The sequence below is a fragment of the Zonotrichia leucophrys genome, chromosome Z (genome assembly GCF_028769735.1).
Source record: "Zonotrichia leucophrys gambelii isolate GWCS_2022_RI chromosome Z, RI_Zleu_2.0, whole genome shotgun sequence".
Classification (NCBI taxonomy): Eukaryota; Metazoa; Chordata; class Aves; order Passeriformes; family Passerellidae; genus Zonotrichia; species Zonotrichia leucophrys.
The window spans coordinates 64,151,176-64,170,672 of NC_088200.1; the positions used below are offsets into that span (position 1 = coordinate 64,151,176).

The window sequence follows — 19,497 nt, forward strand, 5'->3', positions numbered from 1 at the left end:
GTGGGGGCACAAGAGAGTATGTATTTTCAAGGTCGCATCTTTAATTTAGACCCTTTCCTATTGTAAGCTGAATGCTGAACTCTGCAAATCTGTTCAAAAATTTGCATTCTGCAGGAAAACTTCAATTCAGGTTGATCATGGATGAATAAAAGAAACACGACAAACAGTAAGGATGTTAAAAATGTCCAAGTACAGCCATACAAAGGATGAAACAGGAGCTCTTCAGTTTTCTTATCAAGGGGAAGGAAAAAAACTTAAAGAAAGTATGGCATTAACAATGGATTTTTCCATGATAAGGTATCTTTTGACCACTGTAATTGCTACTACACTGTAATTGGGTGGTTTTTTTTGTGCTGCATCAAGCTGGGTCTTGATTGCCATCCAAATATGACAAGGCTTGAACTATCAATCAATACTTGAAGAAGATGACTTTATTTGTCTCCATTACAGTCAGTTGCCATGCTAAGGCACACCACTGGACTACTACAGTGCTTAGTTCAAAGACATGACAATGTCAAAAGTAAAGAAACAAAGCAGAAAAAATCTGATTAAGTCAGTCTGATAATGAAAAAATACAAGTTCAGTCACATCTGCAAACAGTTAAATCCCTGGTGCTTGGTAATGATATATCAAGTAGTAGAGAAAGACTAAATCTTTATGGATTCATTGAAAAGGAAGAAGGTTTAGAAATACTTTTCTAAAAAAACTGTTAACAGCATGTCTTGGCCCCCATGGAGTATTCAGTGGGAATGGCAGTAATACGCCTCTCTTCCATTTATAAGAAATTCTCCATAACAGAAGTAGGTATAGAAAAAAAATCTTCTTTTCTGATGCAACTTTTGACAAGTAAAAGTCCGCTGTAATGATCTTTTCTGCTGTCCTGTGCTGAACAACTGGCATTCTGAGAAGACAGACATACTAATAAAATAGGATGCTTATACCACTGCTTGTCATGAGGGTGCATCCTTATTGAGCAGCTAGCTGGCTGACAGTCCTGATAACTGCTGGTGCTTGAAAACTCTCTCTTCCTGCCATGAGGATTGCTAGGAAACTAGTGCCAACACATTCACCTTTTTGGTTTTCCTCTCTGAATCTTAACAGCCTTAAAACCCTCAAAGTTTCCCACCACCCGTCCAAGATCACAGCTTGAAAGTCAGAGGCAAAAATTATCCATTCCACTGCTAAGATTTTTGAAAATATATGCCACAGTTATGTCATTTGTAATGACTTGGACAGAACAGTTCTATACACCAGAAAATATTTCTGCCTCTGCTTCTCCTTCCTAAAGCCATTTTTTACTCATGGATTAAATTATTTCTTTCTTTCAAATGGTTATTACTTGCCATGGGGCAGTACCTTTGAATCTATCAGTAGAAACGCAGAGAAATCAAGCTAGATCCATAGCTGCTGTGGCTGTAGAGAGGGAAAGGCAAGTTTCCTAGGTCATGCTAGACTGCGAGGGAATGTTCTTGCTTTGCTTCCCTAGAAACAAAGAAACATGGTATTCAGAGAATAATAGAAATGGTTTGGGTTGGAAGGGACCTTTTAGATGATGTGGTTCCAACCCCTCTGCCAAGTGCAAGGGCATCATTCACTACACCAGGTTGCTCACCCAATTTGGCTTTGAACACTCCAGGAATGGCATATCCACCATTTCTTGGGGCAACCTGTATGGGTGTGTCACCACCCTCACAGTAAAGAATCTATTCCTTATATCTAATCTAAACCTATTCTCTTTCAGTTTAAAGCTGTACTTCTTGTCCTGCCACTACATACCTTGGTAAAAACTCCCTCCCCATCTCTCTTCCCCGCTTAGGCACGGGAAGGTGCTATAAAGTCTCCCTGGATCCTTTTCTTCTCCAGGTACGGGAGAGGTGCTTCAGTCTCCAATTCCTCTTCATGGCCTCCCCTGGACTCGACCTAAAAATTTCATGTCTTTCTTACGCTGGGGGCCCCAGGGCTGGACACGGCACTCCAGATAGGTCTCACCGGAGAGGAGCAGAGAGGCAGAACCCTTTCCCTCACTTTGCTGGCCTTGCTGCTTTGGATGCAGCCCAGGACACTTTGGCTTTCTGGGCTCTGAGTGCATACTGACAGGGCATGTACAGCCTCTGATCCACTAGCAGCCCCAAGTCCTTCTCCCAGAAACTGCTCTCAATACTCCTCTGTCAAGCCTGTACTTGTGCTTGGGACTGCTCCAACACATGTGTAGGTCACAGCTGGTGCTGTAATACATCTCTTATGAGGACTTAGGAGCTTCTTAACTCTATCCCTTATTGCAGAGATCCTAACAAAACCTGTCCCTATACCCACCAAATTAAACTAGGCAAACAATTATAATGATCATGAACATCAACCAGAGGGACAAAAGCCATATCAGCAGGCTGGATCAAAGTTTCCTCTTTGCACCAGGTGTCTCTGCAGTGGAGTCACCAGGTAGACATTAATACAAATTCTGGTCCTCAGACACCTCTGAAGGATCCCTGAAAGTGTGTTATTGGTATGGCTGCTCGCATGCACAAGGTAGGAGTAAGGAAGAAAACTGATGGGTTAACTGATTACACATGCTGTAGTCACAGAACATACATGACATGACTGAGGAACAGCAGTGCAGCCCATGTAGGAAGATTCAGTCCTTTGATGCCAGCTAATCAAAATGTATGAAAGCTCTAGAGAAACAGCTTTGCTGAAGGCCTTGCTGGCATGGCCTATGGAGGTGGTGCAGATCTTGGGCACTAAAGGATCAGAGTGCAGACAAGATGCCCACACAGGATCTTCCAGCACCCTAACAGAAGCAGGTCAGTGGACTGTGTTTTTCAGTGCAGGGTGGGAACTTTTGACAACAGAGGTTAACATGGACCCGGGCAGTAGGGATGCGGAGCGGGCCACCCGATGAGTCAAAAAGAGGGTTCAGCTTCCTGAATGTCTTGGGTAAATGATTTCACCTTTTTGTGCTCATTTCTCATCTTCCCTGCCCTGTGCTCTGTTGGAGGCTGATGCTGGGCACACATTTTCTGTTTTGCTGGCATGACGGGGTGTAGACCTCAGCTGTAGACCAGACTGCTCTAATGCCAGTCATGAACAATAGAGATTTATCTTCTGCACGGCCAAAGCAGAAAGAAAACTATTCTGAAACTATTCAGGAGGTGTTTAATGGTGTTTTGTTTGCCTCCTTTATAGCATCAAGCTTCATCAGCTGCTGAATACAGAATAATAAAGGTCTGGGAAGCACTTGTGCCTGAAATTCTACCTTGAAAGCACCATTTAGACTTGATATAGATTGTTTTCGCACTGCTTCTGTGCCATGGTAAGTATGACAACTCACGTTTTGTAGGGAAGCATGGGGCCACAAGTTCAGGGGGCATGAAAAACCCTGTAACTATGTGACAAACCAAAACTATTAGAGGGGATTTGATGGGGGTTTTTTTTCAGCAATGCTGTTGCCTCCAATGATATGCCTTTTATTCCTTACTAGTTAGTAAAGTTAGTTTCTCTCCCTCCTTTTATCTGAAGAAGGAGAAGCTGAAACAAATAAATATTGTTTTAAAAGTAAAGACCAAGGATGCAATCAATGTAAAAAGGGTAAGTAAGAGTAAGTTTTTCCTATCACTGTGTGCTGTTGTTCAATTTGCCACTTCTGAAACTGTCAGAATGAAGATTTACTTCGGATTTCTAGCAGATGCGAAAGTCAGACACACCAAAGTTTCACAATGTCTTTCAGATCAATACGAAGGTATTCTGAATAGAGGAAGCATTACATAACAACCTACCTTCCAAAAAATGGAGGCTTTGAAAAGCCTCAGGCTGAGTAAAGAGTTACTGGATACTTTCGACAATATTGCTCTTACTCATATGTCAGGAAAAAAGTGGGTAAATAGCTAGTCCTTGTCAGTACAACAGAAAAAAAAAAGTAATAAATCAAGTTTTTGATGGTGGTTGGCTGGAAAAAGACGCCTGAGTAAGGACACCAAGGAGAACAATACATGACTGTATTGCCTCCTTTCTGAAACGAAGTTTAGACTTCATGCTGAGCTTACTGAGTTTACTCTTTGGCACATATTTTTGAGTCAGATGGGGAGCTAATGGATGCCATACACCAGAGTATAGTGCAGAGGCAGCTGTGCTCATCCAAACTGCTCTCTGCTTCTCTCAACTGCTGATCTTGTAGCAAGTTACCAGCTTGTTTCCATTACCCTTGATATCTGTTGTACATCCATTCCAGTAATCTGATTTCTTACTATGAGGACATGTTTTGGATACCTAGCAGACCTAAAAGCCAGATGTGCATCTTTGTACAGATGTAGGTACTTCAGTGTATGACTTCAATATGCTCTAAATGATTGTAATTATTTCTTGACGTCTTTTAGCCAAGGAAAATATTTCCAACATTTTGTAGATGAGATACTCTATATTAATTTTTGAAAGACAATACAAATGGAAAGCTGAATGCCACTTACACGGTTACTTTTTGGAAAGTGATGCTCTTTACTTCAGTAAAAAAATACTCAACTCTTGAATCAGCCAAAACCACTGTTGCTATTACTCAAGTACCCAAAAGTATGTTTTATTTAGTTTGTTAAATTGAGAACTGGTCTGCAAAGATGGAGTTTTTAAGTCACACACTAATGTGATAGTTGTAACACTGTAAAACTCGGGATGCAATTACTACAATACAGAAAGAGGCTGTCACCAGCTTTGCCACATTTATTCTCTATTAAGTATTGAATATCTGCAATTCTGGATTGCACACCTGGAAACATGTAATGCTTCAGCAATATATCCACACACAAGCCAATTACTTACTGTTCATGGTTTAAGTCGGGCTATATTAAGCCAAAAAATTCTGCTGAAGAAGGACAAACAGCTTGAAATGGTGTTGGGATTTAATAATTTTCCTTTGTTTTTGGTTGTGGTTTTTTTTTTTTTTTTTTTTTTTGGTCTCTTAGGGAATTTTCCCCCATGCGTGTTGCTAGGAGACAATAACGGGATACTTAAGAGAGACAAAAGAAGTTGTCACAGCTCAGGGGAGGGGGTGTAGCTGGCTACTCTCTCTTCACCTGGGGTTTCACGGGGGGCAGAGATACTGTGAAGATTTAGACTGGGAAAACAGATTTGGGTGCAAATGCCCTATCTCTCTTGGGTTGTCAGCATTCGGAGGGGAGAGGGGCTGGGGTTGCTGTGGGGAGAATACATCAGCACTGTGGGGTTCTGTCTTCGGCTGCTTCTCTTGCGCCTTGAGTGGAGCTCCGCTCGTCAGAGAGCCGCTGCACTGGGACTTTATTAACACCCTACCTCACTAAAAAAAGGGACTTTTCTCCATCTGCTCGGGTGCCTCGGGTAAAACCCCAGGCCCCCGGGCCCACCTTCCCCTGCCCTGCTCAGAGCCGGGACGCTGCCGCCTCATCCCCGCCCCTTCTTTGCCACTGCTCCGTTTTTGTCACGCTGTAGCCCGCATCCCCTGCCTGCGCGACGTCCTGTGGCTCCCGCTACAGCTGCGGAGTTTGATACATCTCGTCCACCACCGCGGGACTTTTGCTCAACCCTGCCATCCCAGCCTGGTGCTCCCGACAGTCCCTCAGCGGAGCGAGCCCTCTCCAACATCCCGGCCCGTCTGGGCCGAGCCGCCATCGCCACAGCGCCCCCTGCAGGCGCGGGGAGGCACCGCCCCCGCCCCGCCCCCGGCAGCAGCAGCGCCCCTGCCGGCCGAGCCCGGAACTGCAGTAGAGGGAAAGCGCCGCGGCCGAGCAGGCCGGGCCCGAGCTCGGGTTCTGTGTGGGGTCAGTGCCGGGGCTGGTGATGTTTGTGTGCTTTATTGCACACACTGGTCATGAACTGCTGTTCCTATTGTCGCATCTTTGCCTGAGAGCCCCTTAGGTTCAAAATTATAATAATTCGCAGGGACTGGGGTCATACTCTCCATTCCAAGGGAGGCTCCTACCTTCATAGCAGGCGCTTGTCTTTCAGACCAAGACAAATGGAGTGCAATATTAACAGCACATCAGCACCGAAGGGTCTCTGTGATGAGTTTTTTAACTATGACATGAGCTGTCTTAAAATACAGGAATAGAGAAAGATAAATCTGTAAGTATGTTATAATCTGAGTACCTGTTGCTTTACTTTAATGCATGCTGCAAGGCTTTCTGCCCATACAGGTCAAGATGTAGGTGCAAAGAAATCACCCTGAACTTGAGCTTTCTGGAGGCCTTTGACAATTTTTTTGCCTTACAGATTATGCACTATTTGTTTTCCAGCCCCCAAACAGGTCCTAAAGACTGGCTCCAAAGTTTCAGTGCAAAGTTTTGCATTGTTTTGTAAAGGCAACTCAAAGCCAATTTGGCTTAGATAAAAAGAAAAACAATGAAATTCAATCACAGTATTAATGCTTTAATTCAGTTTGCACAAGCCAAAGGGTAAGGTTCTCATCCCCTTTGATTTTAGGCTATAGTGTTAAGGAAATTTCAGCTTGCTGAGCCTTCACAGTTTCACACCTTCCAGGATTAACAAAGAAACCACAAACAGGTTTCACTGAAACTGAAAATAACTCTTTTTTTAAAAAAAATTTCTCTACCCCCTGCCTGTACAGAAAAAAGAGATGGTACTATAATTACTCTATTTTTTCTTTATTCCAAACCCCTCTGTCCCCTGCTACCATTTGTAACATTTCTCACAAGAGAAAAAACTGTTGAAAAAGATTGTACTGAAAAAGCAGCTCCTTGCAAAGCACAGTTAAAGCATGGGAAGCTTATTCCAGCAAAGGTATATCTGCACTCTTGGTAACATAAAAGGGAAGAAGTCAAGAGCAGAGGGTAAGTTTTATGAGAACCAAACTGTCAAAACTGGCTTTCTCCTGTGGGTGAACATGAACACATGGAGTTTAAAATCCAGTTTTTTTTTTTTTGTTTGCTTGTTTGTTTTTGTTGTTTTTTTTTTTTTTTTTTTTTTTTTAATAAAAAGCTGAACTTTGGATAGTTGAGTTTGGGCACTTTCTAATTGTGCCTCTGTACTGCTGATACATGCATTTGACAAACAGCAAAGCATGCAACTCTCAAGGTTAAACAAATAGTGAAGCTGAGTTTCTGTATTCATCCTCATCCTTATACTTCCTCCTGAAAAGTCTGATTTATAGGTCTGATTTGGCACAGATCTGGAATTTTTTGTGATGATAGTGTTAGAAATGGTGTGAATATTTATGGGGATACTCCTGTTCCTGCTCACCACTGAAACTAGCAGCAAAATTCCCATAAACTTGACTGGAAGCAGAATAGGATCCTGCTGAAGAGAATAGGGGCTGATGGTTCTCCTGCAGGAAGAAAGGTAATTTTATGTTCTCAAACATGATCAGGTTACCCAACATATCTGAATTCCAGTGCCGGATTACTCACACACTTGCCCTATTCAAAATGCAAAGTAAACCAACACAGCTTCAGATTTCTGACACTGCAGTTGGGTTAAATGCTCTTCTGGGTCTGCACGCATCTATAAGTCAGCTGCCAAACTCTGGGAAAGAGTGGGCTTGGCATTGCAAAGAAACTGACAGGCTGCAGAAGAACACTTTATACGCAGACTAGTTATCATTGGTTGACTAAGAAACATCTGAGAACAGGCAAAGATATTGGTGATCCACCCTAGAAGGAATACAGAAGGTTTTTCTACCCTTACACAAGATCAGCTTAACATTGATATTTTCTTCACCAGGCCAGACAAGTCTGCTTTGCCTCAGCAGTAATTTTCTTCCACTTCTGATCATTCCTGACTCTCTTGGACTCTTCTCCATTGTGCCCATGGATTTCTCAGAGACTAACACCCAGCATGGGTCTGACCAAAACAGCATTCCACATGCCTAAAAAGCAGCATTCCAGAATATATACCATATATGCTGAGCTTTTATGTTTGTGTGCGTGTCTGTCTGTCTATCTATCTATTTATCTTAATCTATCACCACACATATACATATATATACACTCACAGTGCCTTTTTCATGATAGATGAGACTGAGATGAGACTGTTGAGTAATGTTCACAGCATTATCCACTATCACTCTTTCTTCAGTACTGCTACATAGCTGTTGGTAAGTACTAGGTGCTTGTATTGAAGACACCATGTGAAAAAGGCCAGTAATATTCCTGTATCATTTTAAAATCACTTTTTCAATTCAGTGGCACACAGATGAGCCTGGTAAAACCTCCAATCCACACAGATAGTAACAGTATATAACCACCTTTCCACCAGTCATCTTTGACTTGTCCAGAGTTATGTCATTACTGTTATTCACTTCAATATAAATTGGATTTATTTTACCAATGAGCATGTGTTTTCAAACTAACAGACGCCATAAACTATTCTGTTTCCTTATATGTCTAAGCCAGGATGGTGGCCTGCCTTAAATATCACAAACCAAAATGTAGCAGAAACTGTAGCTGTAGATACTTGGACCACCAAAATACCACTGTTTTTTTCCTTAGATCTAGATTCCTTAGTGTTTCGGGGCTGCTTTCACAGGCAATGAGTTTGCAGGCAGAGATACAGAGGCCAAGTCCAGAAGAGAATTTACCCCTGAAGTGCTCTGAGATTTGCAGCAGAGTTGTAAAATTCCTACCAGCTTTTTCCAATTCAGCAGGATTTTCCATCTGCTCCTTCTCAGAAGTGGAATAATCTTTGAACACCCCTTGCTTTCAGAATTATTAATTCTTATATATATTCTTATTAATTCTTCAGATTATATTAAAATCCGAGGGGAAAAAAAAAGTAAAGAGTTGCCCTGTGTTGTAAGCTTTATTGATCCTGGAACAACTCCTGTGGAACACTCTGGAACACTGTGAATTACAGACAAAGTCACAGAGGAGGAGGTCTGTGACACATTAGTCTCACCAAAATCTTGCATCAGCACCCTAAGCAATGTCACACATGATAAGGAAAAGAATAATCATAAACCACTTCAATTCTATTATTTTTTCCTCAAGAAACCAGGAAGTTGGCAATCTGATAATCTAAAGCTAAAGCATGAAAAGTGTGAGAAGGTCTCTATTTCACTGGTGAGTTTCAGGCATCCTATATTGTCTGTATCCTATAGTCCATAATGTATTTTAGTCTAAATCTTGTATACTTTGAAACTTTAGCAATAACAACAGTAAATTTAGCAGAAAGAATTGGTACAGTGTTTTACTTATTCAGGGACACAGTTCTTCAAAGTGTTACATTTAGGCTGTTCTTTATTTTATTTTTTTAAAAACTAGAGGTTCTTTCCCTACCTGATTAGAAGTTACTTCTTTAACCAGATCAAATTGCTAAGATCTTAGTGATGCTGGGATGAGTTTATGTACATTCCCAATAAAGAAGGTATCTCTATCACAAGGAGCAGTCTTAAAGATGCAGCTTTCAATGCTGAATCAAAATTCTGCTGGAGCCAATTTGTCTGACATACAGCAAGTGCTTGTATATGCTCATATTTATTAAGAGCAAATACATGACTAACAACTAAGCCTTACTTTCTATTGCAATGTAGTTGAGGATTCAAAAGAGATAAGGGATGAACTTTCAAATATTATTTGCAAAAAGCTGCCAGAACTGGCCAACACATTCAAGATAACCATTCTGTACCAAGGCCAGCATGTGAGACAATCCAGTCCCCTGGGCAGCATTTGTCGTAAATTTAGTGACACCTTGGATACTGAGTGCTTGCTTTATGTTCCAAATGGGACACAGTTGGATGACTAGGGATCTTTAAAAAACACATCGTTGTCAGCAGGAGCTCTTCCAAGGACCTGGCACGTGGTGAAGAACAGAGCTGTTCCATGAGAGGTTAAGAAGAAGGGGTTGTATACTCTTTCCCTCTGGGAAAGGCCGGTCATTCCACAGTGGCACTCATCGGGTTAATTAATGGCCAGGCGTTCGTCCCCGCTCCGAGCCATCTCAGCCCCGGCCTCGCTCCTGCTGCTGCTGTGCCCTAACGAGACTGCAGCCAGCGCCTCGGCCTGCTCAGCGCTGCCTCCTCCAGCAATTAATCACACGGCAACCTGGCTTCTAATTTCTGTCTGCAATATTCAGCCTCTTAAAAGGGTCTCCTCAGCCATCACTTGCCCAGGTTACTTCCTTCTACTGCAGTGCTGCTTGCAATTCTGCGTGGCAAAGGAACGTGGCTGAAGCAGAGGAGCTGACAATGACATACCCCCAAAAAACTGCTAAGCACCTTTTATTAAGTCCTCTGCTGGTAAAATAAGGGCCTTCTTTCAAGGTTTGTGCTTTGTTTGAAATATCTGAACACATCTCTGCTGTCCCAAATCTCCAGCTGATTGCCAGTGACTGCTATTATTAGGAACTGCAGAGGGTCTGAGCCCCACCCTGCTGTTGTCTCTGGATCCTGACAAATTATGCTGGCAGCTCAAATTAAAACAGCCTGAGCACTGCCTAAATCAACAACCTGAGCTGTGTGCTGTCTGGAAGGGGCAGCAACACATAGACCAGGGCAGGTCTGTCTCCTTCCAAAAAGAGCTCTTCGAACTGCTTTGGTTGCTGGCCTTTTTTTGTACACTGACAGTATTTGGTTTTACTGGTGAAGAGAGGAAGAAAGCTTTACACGCCTCCAGCATCTAACCTCACTGGAAGTCAGCTAAGTAACAGAAAGCATCTGTGTGTCAAGAACTGCACAGGGCTGGTAAGCAATTGCCAATAGGCCATAACCCATTTCACTGCCACTCAGCTTTTTGAATGGTGTTAACCTTTGCAACCACGTGGCTTTTCCTGGATAGAATTTGCAACAGAAAATGCTTTTCTACGCTAGGAAATTAGGGCCAGAGGCAGGCATAGCATCCTTTTGGTTCCAAGCTCTGCTTCTGCAAGGCATCCTTAGTCCGACCTGTGCCTCAGCACACACAGGCTCAGCATATACCCCTGTGCCATTTGAGAGAGGGCAAGGTAATAATTAATAATTTACTAGAGGTGCATAGTCCAATACTTTACCAAATACACTTGGCAGGTGAACCATCTTGCTGGCGACTGCTTTGTGAGAAGGATACACTTTATTCTGTGCAAGCATAGAACAGTATTTGTGAAGCAGTTAGATGGATACAAGGAGTGATTCCTTAAAAGAGCAGGACTGCTCAAGAGGAGGCTGAATATCATTGTGGAACCCCTTTCAGGCTTATCCCACCTTCAGCCTAGGTATCCAGCTATCCATTCCTTCAAGCATGGCATGTAAATCCCACAGTCTGACCTCAGACTAACTATACCATGCTATAGGAAATCTGTCCTTAAAGTTACACTCCAGGCTAGAGGTGTTAAATAGTTTCTAAAAATGTACAACTTTCACAACTTTTTTTTTTAACCAGAGACTTTAAAAGAACAACAAAAATCACAAAACCTTTTCACCCATTTTCAGCTTATTTTAAAAAATATAATTTGAAAGGCACAAGGTAAAATCCAGTATCTCAGGCTTCTTGTCTGTGCTCAAGAGATGTTGGTGATGTGTTAAGGGCTAGGAATGTGCTGTGGAAACAGTTCTAAATTTAAACAGTTGAGTTTGGGTAAGTCTGGAAACTGTCTAGAAATTTCTCAAGAGCAAACTGGTTTCTGTTGCTCTAATTTTTTACCTAGTTTTCACAGATACTTTGACAGAAATATTTTTTTCTTCATATTTTTGCTTCTCTTGCTGTTGTCTAAACATTCCTAAAGCAAAAATACCGATAAAACTTGGGAAGGTAATTTTAGTTTTCTGGTATTTTAGGCATTTTTTTGCTTGGTTTTTGTCTTAGTATGGGCAAAGACACTAACATTTCACACATGACCTCTAAGTGCTTTATATGTTCCAGAAGTGAAGGCAATCTTGCTTGCATGCATTTCTCTGTGTAGGGTCTGCCATGAAGCTGACTCATTGTATTGCTGCAGTCCAGGGTAGTGCTGCATGCAGATCTGCGTGCAGGGAAACCTCTCCTCATCCTTTACAGCAATGTAAATGTAACTTCTCTCCTTTGGCTGATTTGCACTGAGGTTCACAGCAATCTCACAGATCTGTGTCATGCTCACAGTACAGAACTAATTTAGATTTAGTTTGTGCTAACCCCTAGTTTACTCCTGCTAAACCCACCCCTGGAAATATTTGCAGCAGGATGCAGACTCAATTCTGCCAGGTCTTCCTCACCAGAGTACTCTGGAATTATGATAAGGTCTCACTAGCCCTCAAGTCTTTTAGCTCAGAATGTAAAAAGAGGAGAGCTACAGAAGGCTTTTTTCTGTTTCAGGTAATTGGGTGTTGGGACCACTGAGGAATGAGATGGCAGAGGAATGGTTGTGATTAATCAGAGCCATAAATAAGATAAGTAAGCCATGATAAATATGATATGATAAATATGATGCACAAATAAGATAATGAGGGGGAAATGGGAAAGGGAAAAATGGACTAAACTATATAGCAATATTCAAATAAGTCTGAATTCAAGTAAGTGTTGCAACAGGGGCTTGCTTTAGTTTCAAAACTTCCAGATTTGGCTACTCCAGGAATTTGAATTGTTTGAGTGCACACGTTGGGTGCACTTGATCAGGACACTTAGGCCATGCTTCATAGTGCTTAAAGGAGAACTAGGAGCATGGCAAACAGATAAAAAACTTCCCTGCCAGTAGTTTACAGCTTAAAAAACTTCTAATGAGAAAGTCCTTTATGGATTCCACTGCCATGAGCTTGCCTGGTTTCTTCTCAAGCCCAAGTGCACTCTTCAGCATTCACCACGTCCTAGAGAATTGGGCTCTACAGCTTAACAACTCGTTACAGGGAGAACATTTTTTTGTGTTTGTTTTCTCCACAACTGTTACCTTTCTTAGATACCTACTAATCCTTGTGCCAAAACATGTAAGTAGTATTTACTTATCCTCTCTCCACATCACGCATTCCTTTTGCAGATTCTTCTCACTCACCTATTTTCCAAGGAGAAGAGTCACAGCTGACTTTTTTTCCATACCTTGCTGCATTTTTGTTTTTCCCTGCAGTCTTTAGGTCTGAAGACAATTTAAGATTAAGATTAAGATGGATTGGATCCCATGCTTAACTTAAAGGACAAAAGCATTACTTCCTAAATGAAGGCATTGGAAACTAATGTATTAAGCCATCACAGAAATAGCAAGCTGTTGATTAAGTCAATTTGCCACATCTTTCTAGGTGATTCTCAACACCTAATTTTTCACATTCTAATATTCATGACAATGATCTCTGGAAGGACTCACAAAAACTGTGGAGCAGTGTTATAGTAAAATGATCCTGGATATGATGTACTAGTCACGGGTTTTCATTTTGTGGAGTAACAGCTATTGTATTAGTATTCTTAAACACCTATTGAAAAATCAGTGCAGTGCTTCACGTAAATGTGAATGCACATAGCTCCCATTTGGGAGGACTCTAAAATCTCACCTGATGTAGGTTTAACTGGTATGAAACCAATCTCCTGTGCAGGACCAGGATCCTTCTCCTTGTCCCTGTTGAATTACCTCCCACACTATTTCTTGTTCCTTGTCAAAGGCAGTGTTGCTCGGACTACAGAGCCCTCTTCTGTGGTGCGAGCCCCATACTACCTTAAATCTGGATGTACAAACCCATACTGGCCTCTGTTAATGCCAGCTGTACACAGGTGTGATGTATTTCTCTAAATGGAAGATCCAGTTTACCAAATAATCAACTTGCTGTCTTCATGTAGTATATCCAGCTCCTCTGCCACTTGTTACCTGCACATCAGCAATTTCCATTTACATCAAATTACAACTAGGGAATGCCTTCAAATCTTGAAAGACTGCTTCCTGTGAATTCTTCCCTGCCTCTGCTCTCAAGGAACAGCAGTCTCCCTCACAAATAGCAACTTTTTGAGACCTGTCAGAAAGCCAGTCCTTAATCCATGTAAGGCAGACCTCGCTGATACAGGAGGGGGCTATTTTTAAACACCACTGTCCTGCCATAGTAGTTCAACCCCCTGATGACATCTAAGTAACGTTGTATTCAGCTCAACAAATTCATCATCTCATAGAAAAAGCTGGAATGGTCTTTCCTGACAGGCGGTATCTTTGGTGTGGCTAATTGAATGTCAGTGATTCTTTAATTGAGTCACTGCTTCTCTGAGCTGGGCACTTGTAAGTAAGAGACCATCATTGCTGTTGTTTTTGTCTACTAAGGAATCAGTATAGTAGTTCCCCACTTGAATCTGTATGCTGGACATCTCTTGAACCAGGAAACCTCCTCTAACTCCTGCACTGGTTGTTGCTTTTGTTGACAATTTCGCCTCATTGCTGCTCCTCAATGATTGTATTTAGTTCACCTGATGTATGGATAACACATGTTCACTCTATCATATGTGAATTCATAAACCAGATGCACCAATCAATACCCAAAACCCCATGCCCCAGCTTTGTGGTTGCTAGGTAAGGGACAGAAAATACTTAGATTTTGTAAATGCTTGTCTATATTTAGACAAAGCATTTAGATTATATTTGTCATCTGGAGTTCTCTACAGTCATAGAAGAGGGGCCCTATAACAAATTTTGGGGCCATACATGTTATTTATCCAAAATAAGATCAATTAAGTCAGCTCACCTGTCCTCAGGCCACTGAGTCTGGGACTATGTACATTCCCAACTTCTGAGCAACTTGCAGCCAGCATATTTTTAAAAGCCACAAAAATGCTTCCTTTTTCACCCAAAATTTTAGCCACCAATCCCCTTCAGAAAACAAGCAGACACAAACACCAAAGTGCTCTATACAGGAACAAGCCCAGAGAGAAGATGGCTTCCTCTTTTAACCTCTTGTGTGCCTGCTGAAAACATCTTGCTACAGTATTAAGAGTGGGCACCACTCAGCTCCCTTGCTGGTAGGGCAGCAGAGGGATGCTGTGGTGATTCAGGCTCAGGCAGATGTTAAGAGCAGTCTGTCGTGGCAGAAAACTTTACCAGTATCTGTCTGTAGCACACATGACATCCAAGTTGGAAGATGTGATGTGGCCTCTGCTCGAGTAAGGATCAGAAAACCAATTGCTCCTAGTCATCACAGAACCTCTCCAGTACACAGAGTTTCTGTTTTTCTCCCAAGCAGGGAGAACTGGGTTCCACTTTTTACTAGCTGTCTCACATCTTCCTACTTCTCAAACCAGATTTGCACAGTGCTCTGAGTCTTGCTATAGTCAGTGTGTGAATTTTAGGCACTTCTGAAAGATCTGAAAGTCACAGCCTAAGCATTTCAATGACATTAAAACATGCACATTTGAAGCTTCTCTGGTTTTAGAATCCCAAATTCCATTTTAAAGATGTGTTTAGATATTTCTTGCCCTGATAAACCATGGCATCCAAGTACAGCTCAATCTTGCATGCATCCTTAACACTGCTCTAGGATGAGACAAAGTCTATTATTCACAGTTTACAGATAGAACATGGATGCACAGAAAGGCTATGTATTTGCTGCAGACAAAACAAGTGGCTAACTCACATTCACTGAGGTTTAGAATAATGTCCTAACAGTAGATTCCTTCTTTTCCTCTTCCTATGACACTTAGCTCTGTGCCAGAGAAGCATATATTAAAACTATTATAAGTCAAGGTAACAAAGTATAAAATCAAATGCTTCAAAACCAGTCAGCTTCCTGGTGTTAAAGTTCATATTTCTGGTTTTGGATTTGTTTTCTTTACATATTCAGTGATGCACACTTAGAATTCACTCGGCAAATTTCTCAGCAAACTCATTTACCATGGTGATAGAAGTAAATGTACAGAGAACAGGTGTGTAGATAGCCCAGTGGTGACTGGATTTCTTTCTGTAAGTCTAGCATTCAACCAGTGTGATTGCAGAACGCTGGAGTAAGCTTCTGCTCATCTCAGAGAGATACTGCAGCACATTCAAACAGATAAAGCACCAAGCTGAACTGAAATGCCATTTCTTTCTTCTTCTGAGAAAGACCATGCAGCATGTGAGAACTGACCTTATTTTAGCCAACCACTGGCAGGCAGGAAACACCTAACTTGTGTCATGTCACTTATTCTGATGGAGCAAAGCTAGAAATTAACTTCTCTGCATTCTGACAAACATCTGCAGCAGACCAAGCATAGGAGAAAAATCAACTAACAAGCTTATATGGAAAACCTGTTGCTCTGCAGAGTGCTAAGCAAACAAATTGGTTCATGGACCCACACCAACACTTAAAATAAGGCTGAATATTTTTTATGCTGAAGTAAAATTCTTTCAATCTAATTAACTGCATACATTGCCTACGATGTTTTATGAATTACCAGAAATAGAAACCAAAGAGGAAATATGTATAGAAAGGTCCAGACTCTCAAGGCCTTCTATTATGCTTTCTATAATGCCTTCTATTAGCATAAACCTACTGTAAAAGCTGCCATACACCAGATGGTAATATCAAATCCATAATGGCCTCATTGGTGTGAGATGCAGGGCACTAAGAAGCAGAGGACTTGATATACTTTGGTGGCAGGTTTCAGGACATCATGTGGAAATGACTGTTGTCTGGTATTCTGTTACATAGCAGTTGGAAGAAACAACAATAATGTAAACTTTCTTTTCCTTAATGTGGAGACATAAGTGTTTCAGAGCTATGCACTGCAGCATAGCACAGAGCTATGCAGCTCTGCAGTACAGTTCTGCCATAAAGGAGTCCCAAATCACTGGCCATGGTGAGGTTTGCCTCTGGGGGAACATTCCTGGTGTTTCCACTTGAGATATGGCAATGCCTATGTTGATATAAAACTGAGAACCAGCTTAAAAATATGCATCTGCTTTCCACTGCCTGAAAATTAAATGGTTATAGCTTCCCCCACCCAACAAATAATATAATTTGCTCTTCTACAGTTAATATTTTAGAGAGAAAAATCCCTAATCTATTTATTTTAAATCTGGTTATTTTAAATTTCCATTGACCTATCAGCAGAGTATAGGACTTAAGAAAAATATCTTGGAACAGCAGCAGCAGCAGAAGCAGCAGCAGCAGCAGCAGCAGCAGCCATTCCTGTTACACTACAAAAGAAATCTGTAACCTGTACCAGCTACAGAAAAATGTAGCATCTGTTGATCACTGGAGGAACTGGGGAAGAGAACTAAAATCCATGTGGGCTCTGCTGTTTTCTGTTTCCCTTCAGATCTCCAGGTGTGCGGTCCCCGGCACGGGCTGTGCCATCCGTCTGGGACCGGCACAGCTGCATCATCATCTCAGCCATGGGGAAGAAGAGCTGGGTGTCACTTGAACAAGGGCAGGCTGTATGGGGCTGTCCGACTGGCAGTGCCCACAGAAACACAGGCCTTTTGACACGATGCCTGTGACATGCTAGAAGATGAGCTGGCAGTTTCTATATGCCAGGATGATGGTGGATCCTAAACAGCCAGGCCCCTTCCTCACCTGGTGTCACTAGACACGTTCCTCCAAGGTCTGCACCAGCTGAGCTCATGGCTCAATTCAAATACTCTACTAAATGTGAAAACAAAAGTTATAATATGGGACTCAATCCTGCCTATATTTTACTCACGGTGTAATGCAGCTCAGCAGGAAATTTTTCTGAGATCAGGAACTCAGCCATGGAGCTGAGATGACAGTTTAACTAGTAGATCAAACAATTACACAATTTTGACAATGCAGTGTCTGTGTTTGATTGTCTTAAAACTAGCAATAGCACAATTATTTTCTGCACTAAAAGCCATCCTGCAGCAGATCATTTTTGCTTGACTTCATCAGCTAAGCAAAACCTCCAACTGTGAAAAAATATATATTCAGCAGAGTACTGATTTTCTCCTGCAATCTCCTCTCCTCCCCATTTATTCCTTCTTTTCTTCTCTATCATCAATCTTTTAAGCATGCCACTGTGCATTCACATTTTTCTTTCTGCACGTGTCAGCTCAACGCTCTTCCTCAGAGCCCTCTTTCTCCGCCAAATCCCGCAAAGCAGACTTTAACCACTCATTTCCCGAACAGGGAATTCCACACAGAACTTTGCACAAGCCAGGCTCTCCCTGTGCTTCCCAGCCACTGTGCTGGAATCCCCCCGGCCCGCCAACAACCCACGGCTAAGGACAAAAGAGCAAGTAAAAGGAAACTGACTTACTGCTATGGCTTGGAGCCTTTCCTTGTGCAACTCTGCTTCCGCCATCCTGGAGAGAAGGACACGGGAGGAGAGAGAGGGAGACCGGTGGGTGGGAGGGAGAAACAAAAAGGCAAACAACCGAAACGGAGCGCACACTGCAGTCACCGGGGGAAACTGGAGTAATGGCAAAGAAAGCCGAGCCTCTGTGTAGCAGTCAGCCACTTTTAGAGGCACTGCAGGCTGGCTCACGGTACGATCATTTTAGTCACTGGACCAGTGCCTGCCTGGCTGCCTGTCTCCCAGCTGTATTGCTAACTGCATTTCAGTGCTGCTTCTGTGTGCTGGTGCTGTCACACAAACCATGTAGGCACTCTCCAAGCAGCTGAGCAGAGGGATTTCTCGCATGGCTATAATTTTTTGCGTTGACGTCTCAGCTCATTTGCTCCTCCTATGGGGTGCTGGGTCACGACAGGAGCTCGACATCAGCAGCGCGCACAGTAATACAAACCTGCCTGACTGCAGCAGAGGAGGCAGACAGCTGTGCCACAGCGTGTCCTTAGCGAGCAGCACGGCGCGCAGGGAAGGACGGCGGTGGCACATGGCGCAGGGAGGGGAGCTGCGGCAGACACGCGGGCGGCGGCTGCAGCCCCCGCTGGAGCGGGTTTGGATAAGGGAAAGGACAGGGCTGCCAGGAGGAGGGAGGGCACGGACTCTGGGCAAGCTGCACAGACAGTCGTCAGTGCAGCGGGAACATGGCACGCTGCAAAATGCTGCTGCTGCTGCTGCAGGGCAGTCCTTAACAGAAGCGACGAAGAGCATCTGGATGGCGAGGGAGATGCAAGGAGATGCACACATCCTGCATGCATTGCATGTATTGACATCAGATATTGAAAGTGATAAAGCTGTGTGTACAAACAGTTTCACTGAGGAATCCAGTGTTATAAATACAAGAGAAGGAGGCAGGTGAGGAAGTGAGGGGACACCTGAGCCATTATCACAAGGGTATCTGTGATTTCAAATTTGGCTTTGGTTTTGCATGTAAACTCCTCACAATTTTTTTTTTTTTTAACTTGTATCATTGTCTGCTTCCTTTTCTCAAAGACAGCAACAAAGCCGCCCCCCTCCCTCACAGTCCTGTACCAGGGGGTGCCACTGCAAGGGCGAGCATGGGGCTGCCCCAGTAGAGGGGTGTCTCTCAGCCAGGGCAGCTACCACAACAGATGGTGGGTGGGGGCTGACCATGACATCGTGGGGCCATCCTGCCATGAGCATCATATGCTGCAAAATGCACTTCTGCATGTGTCCTGCCATGCAGAAGTGCATTTTGCAGCATATCATTTTGAGGTGAAAAACTCTTGCTGCGAAGATGGGAAACTCCATTACCTTGAAGGAAAGTAATCTGGAAGTCACCCTGTTTCCCATGTGCCTGCCCTTTCAAAGGCCACCAAGC

General features: G+C 42.8%; 1 protein-coding gene across 5 annotated transcripts in view; it reads right to left on the reverse strand.

Moving 5' to 3' along the window:
- The window catches only part of PALM2AKAP2 (PALM2 and AKAP2 fusion), a 264,299-nt gene extending 245,698 nt beyond the window's left edge, over positions 1-18,601 (reverse strand). For 2 of the 5 annotated variants that reach the window (XM_064736659.1, XM_064736658.1), the window contains exon 1: positions 18,069-18,531. In XM_064736659.1, the coding sequence (XP_064592729.1) occupies positions 18,069-18,113 (45 nt within the window). In that variant the 5' untranslated portion in view covers positions 18,114-18,531. Of the gene's footprint in view, positions 1-18,068; positions 18,532-18,555 lie in introns of those variants that run through there. The other 3 variants (XM_064736652.1, XM_064736653.1, XM_064736654.1) reach the window with 3 other exon arrangements.
- Positions 18,602-19,497: the final 896 nt, after the last annotated feature.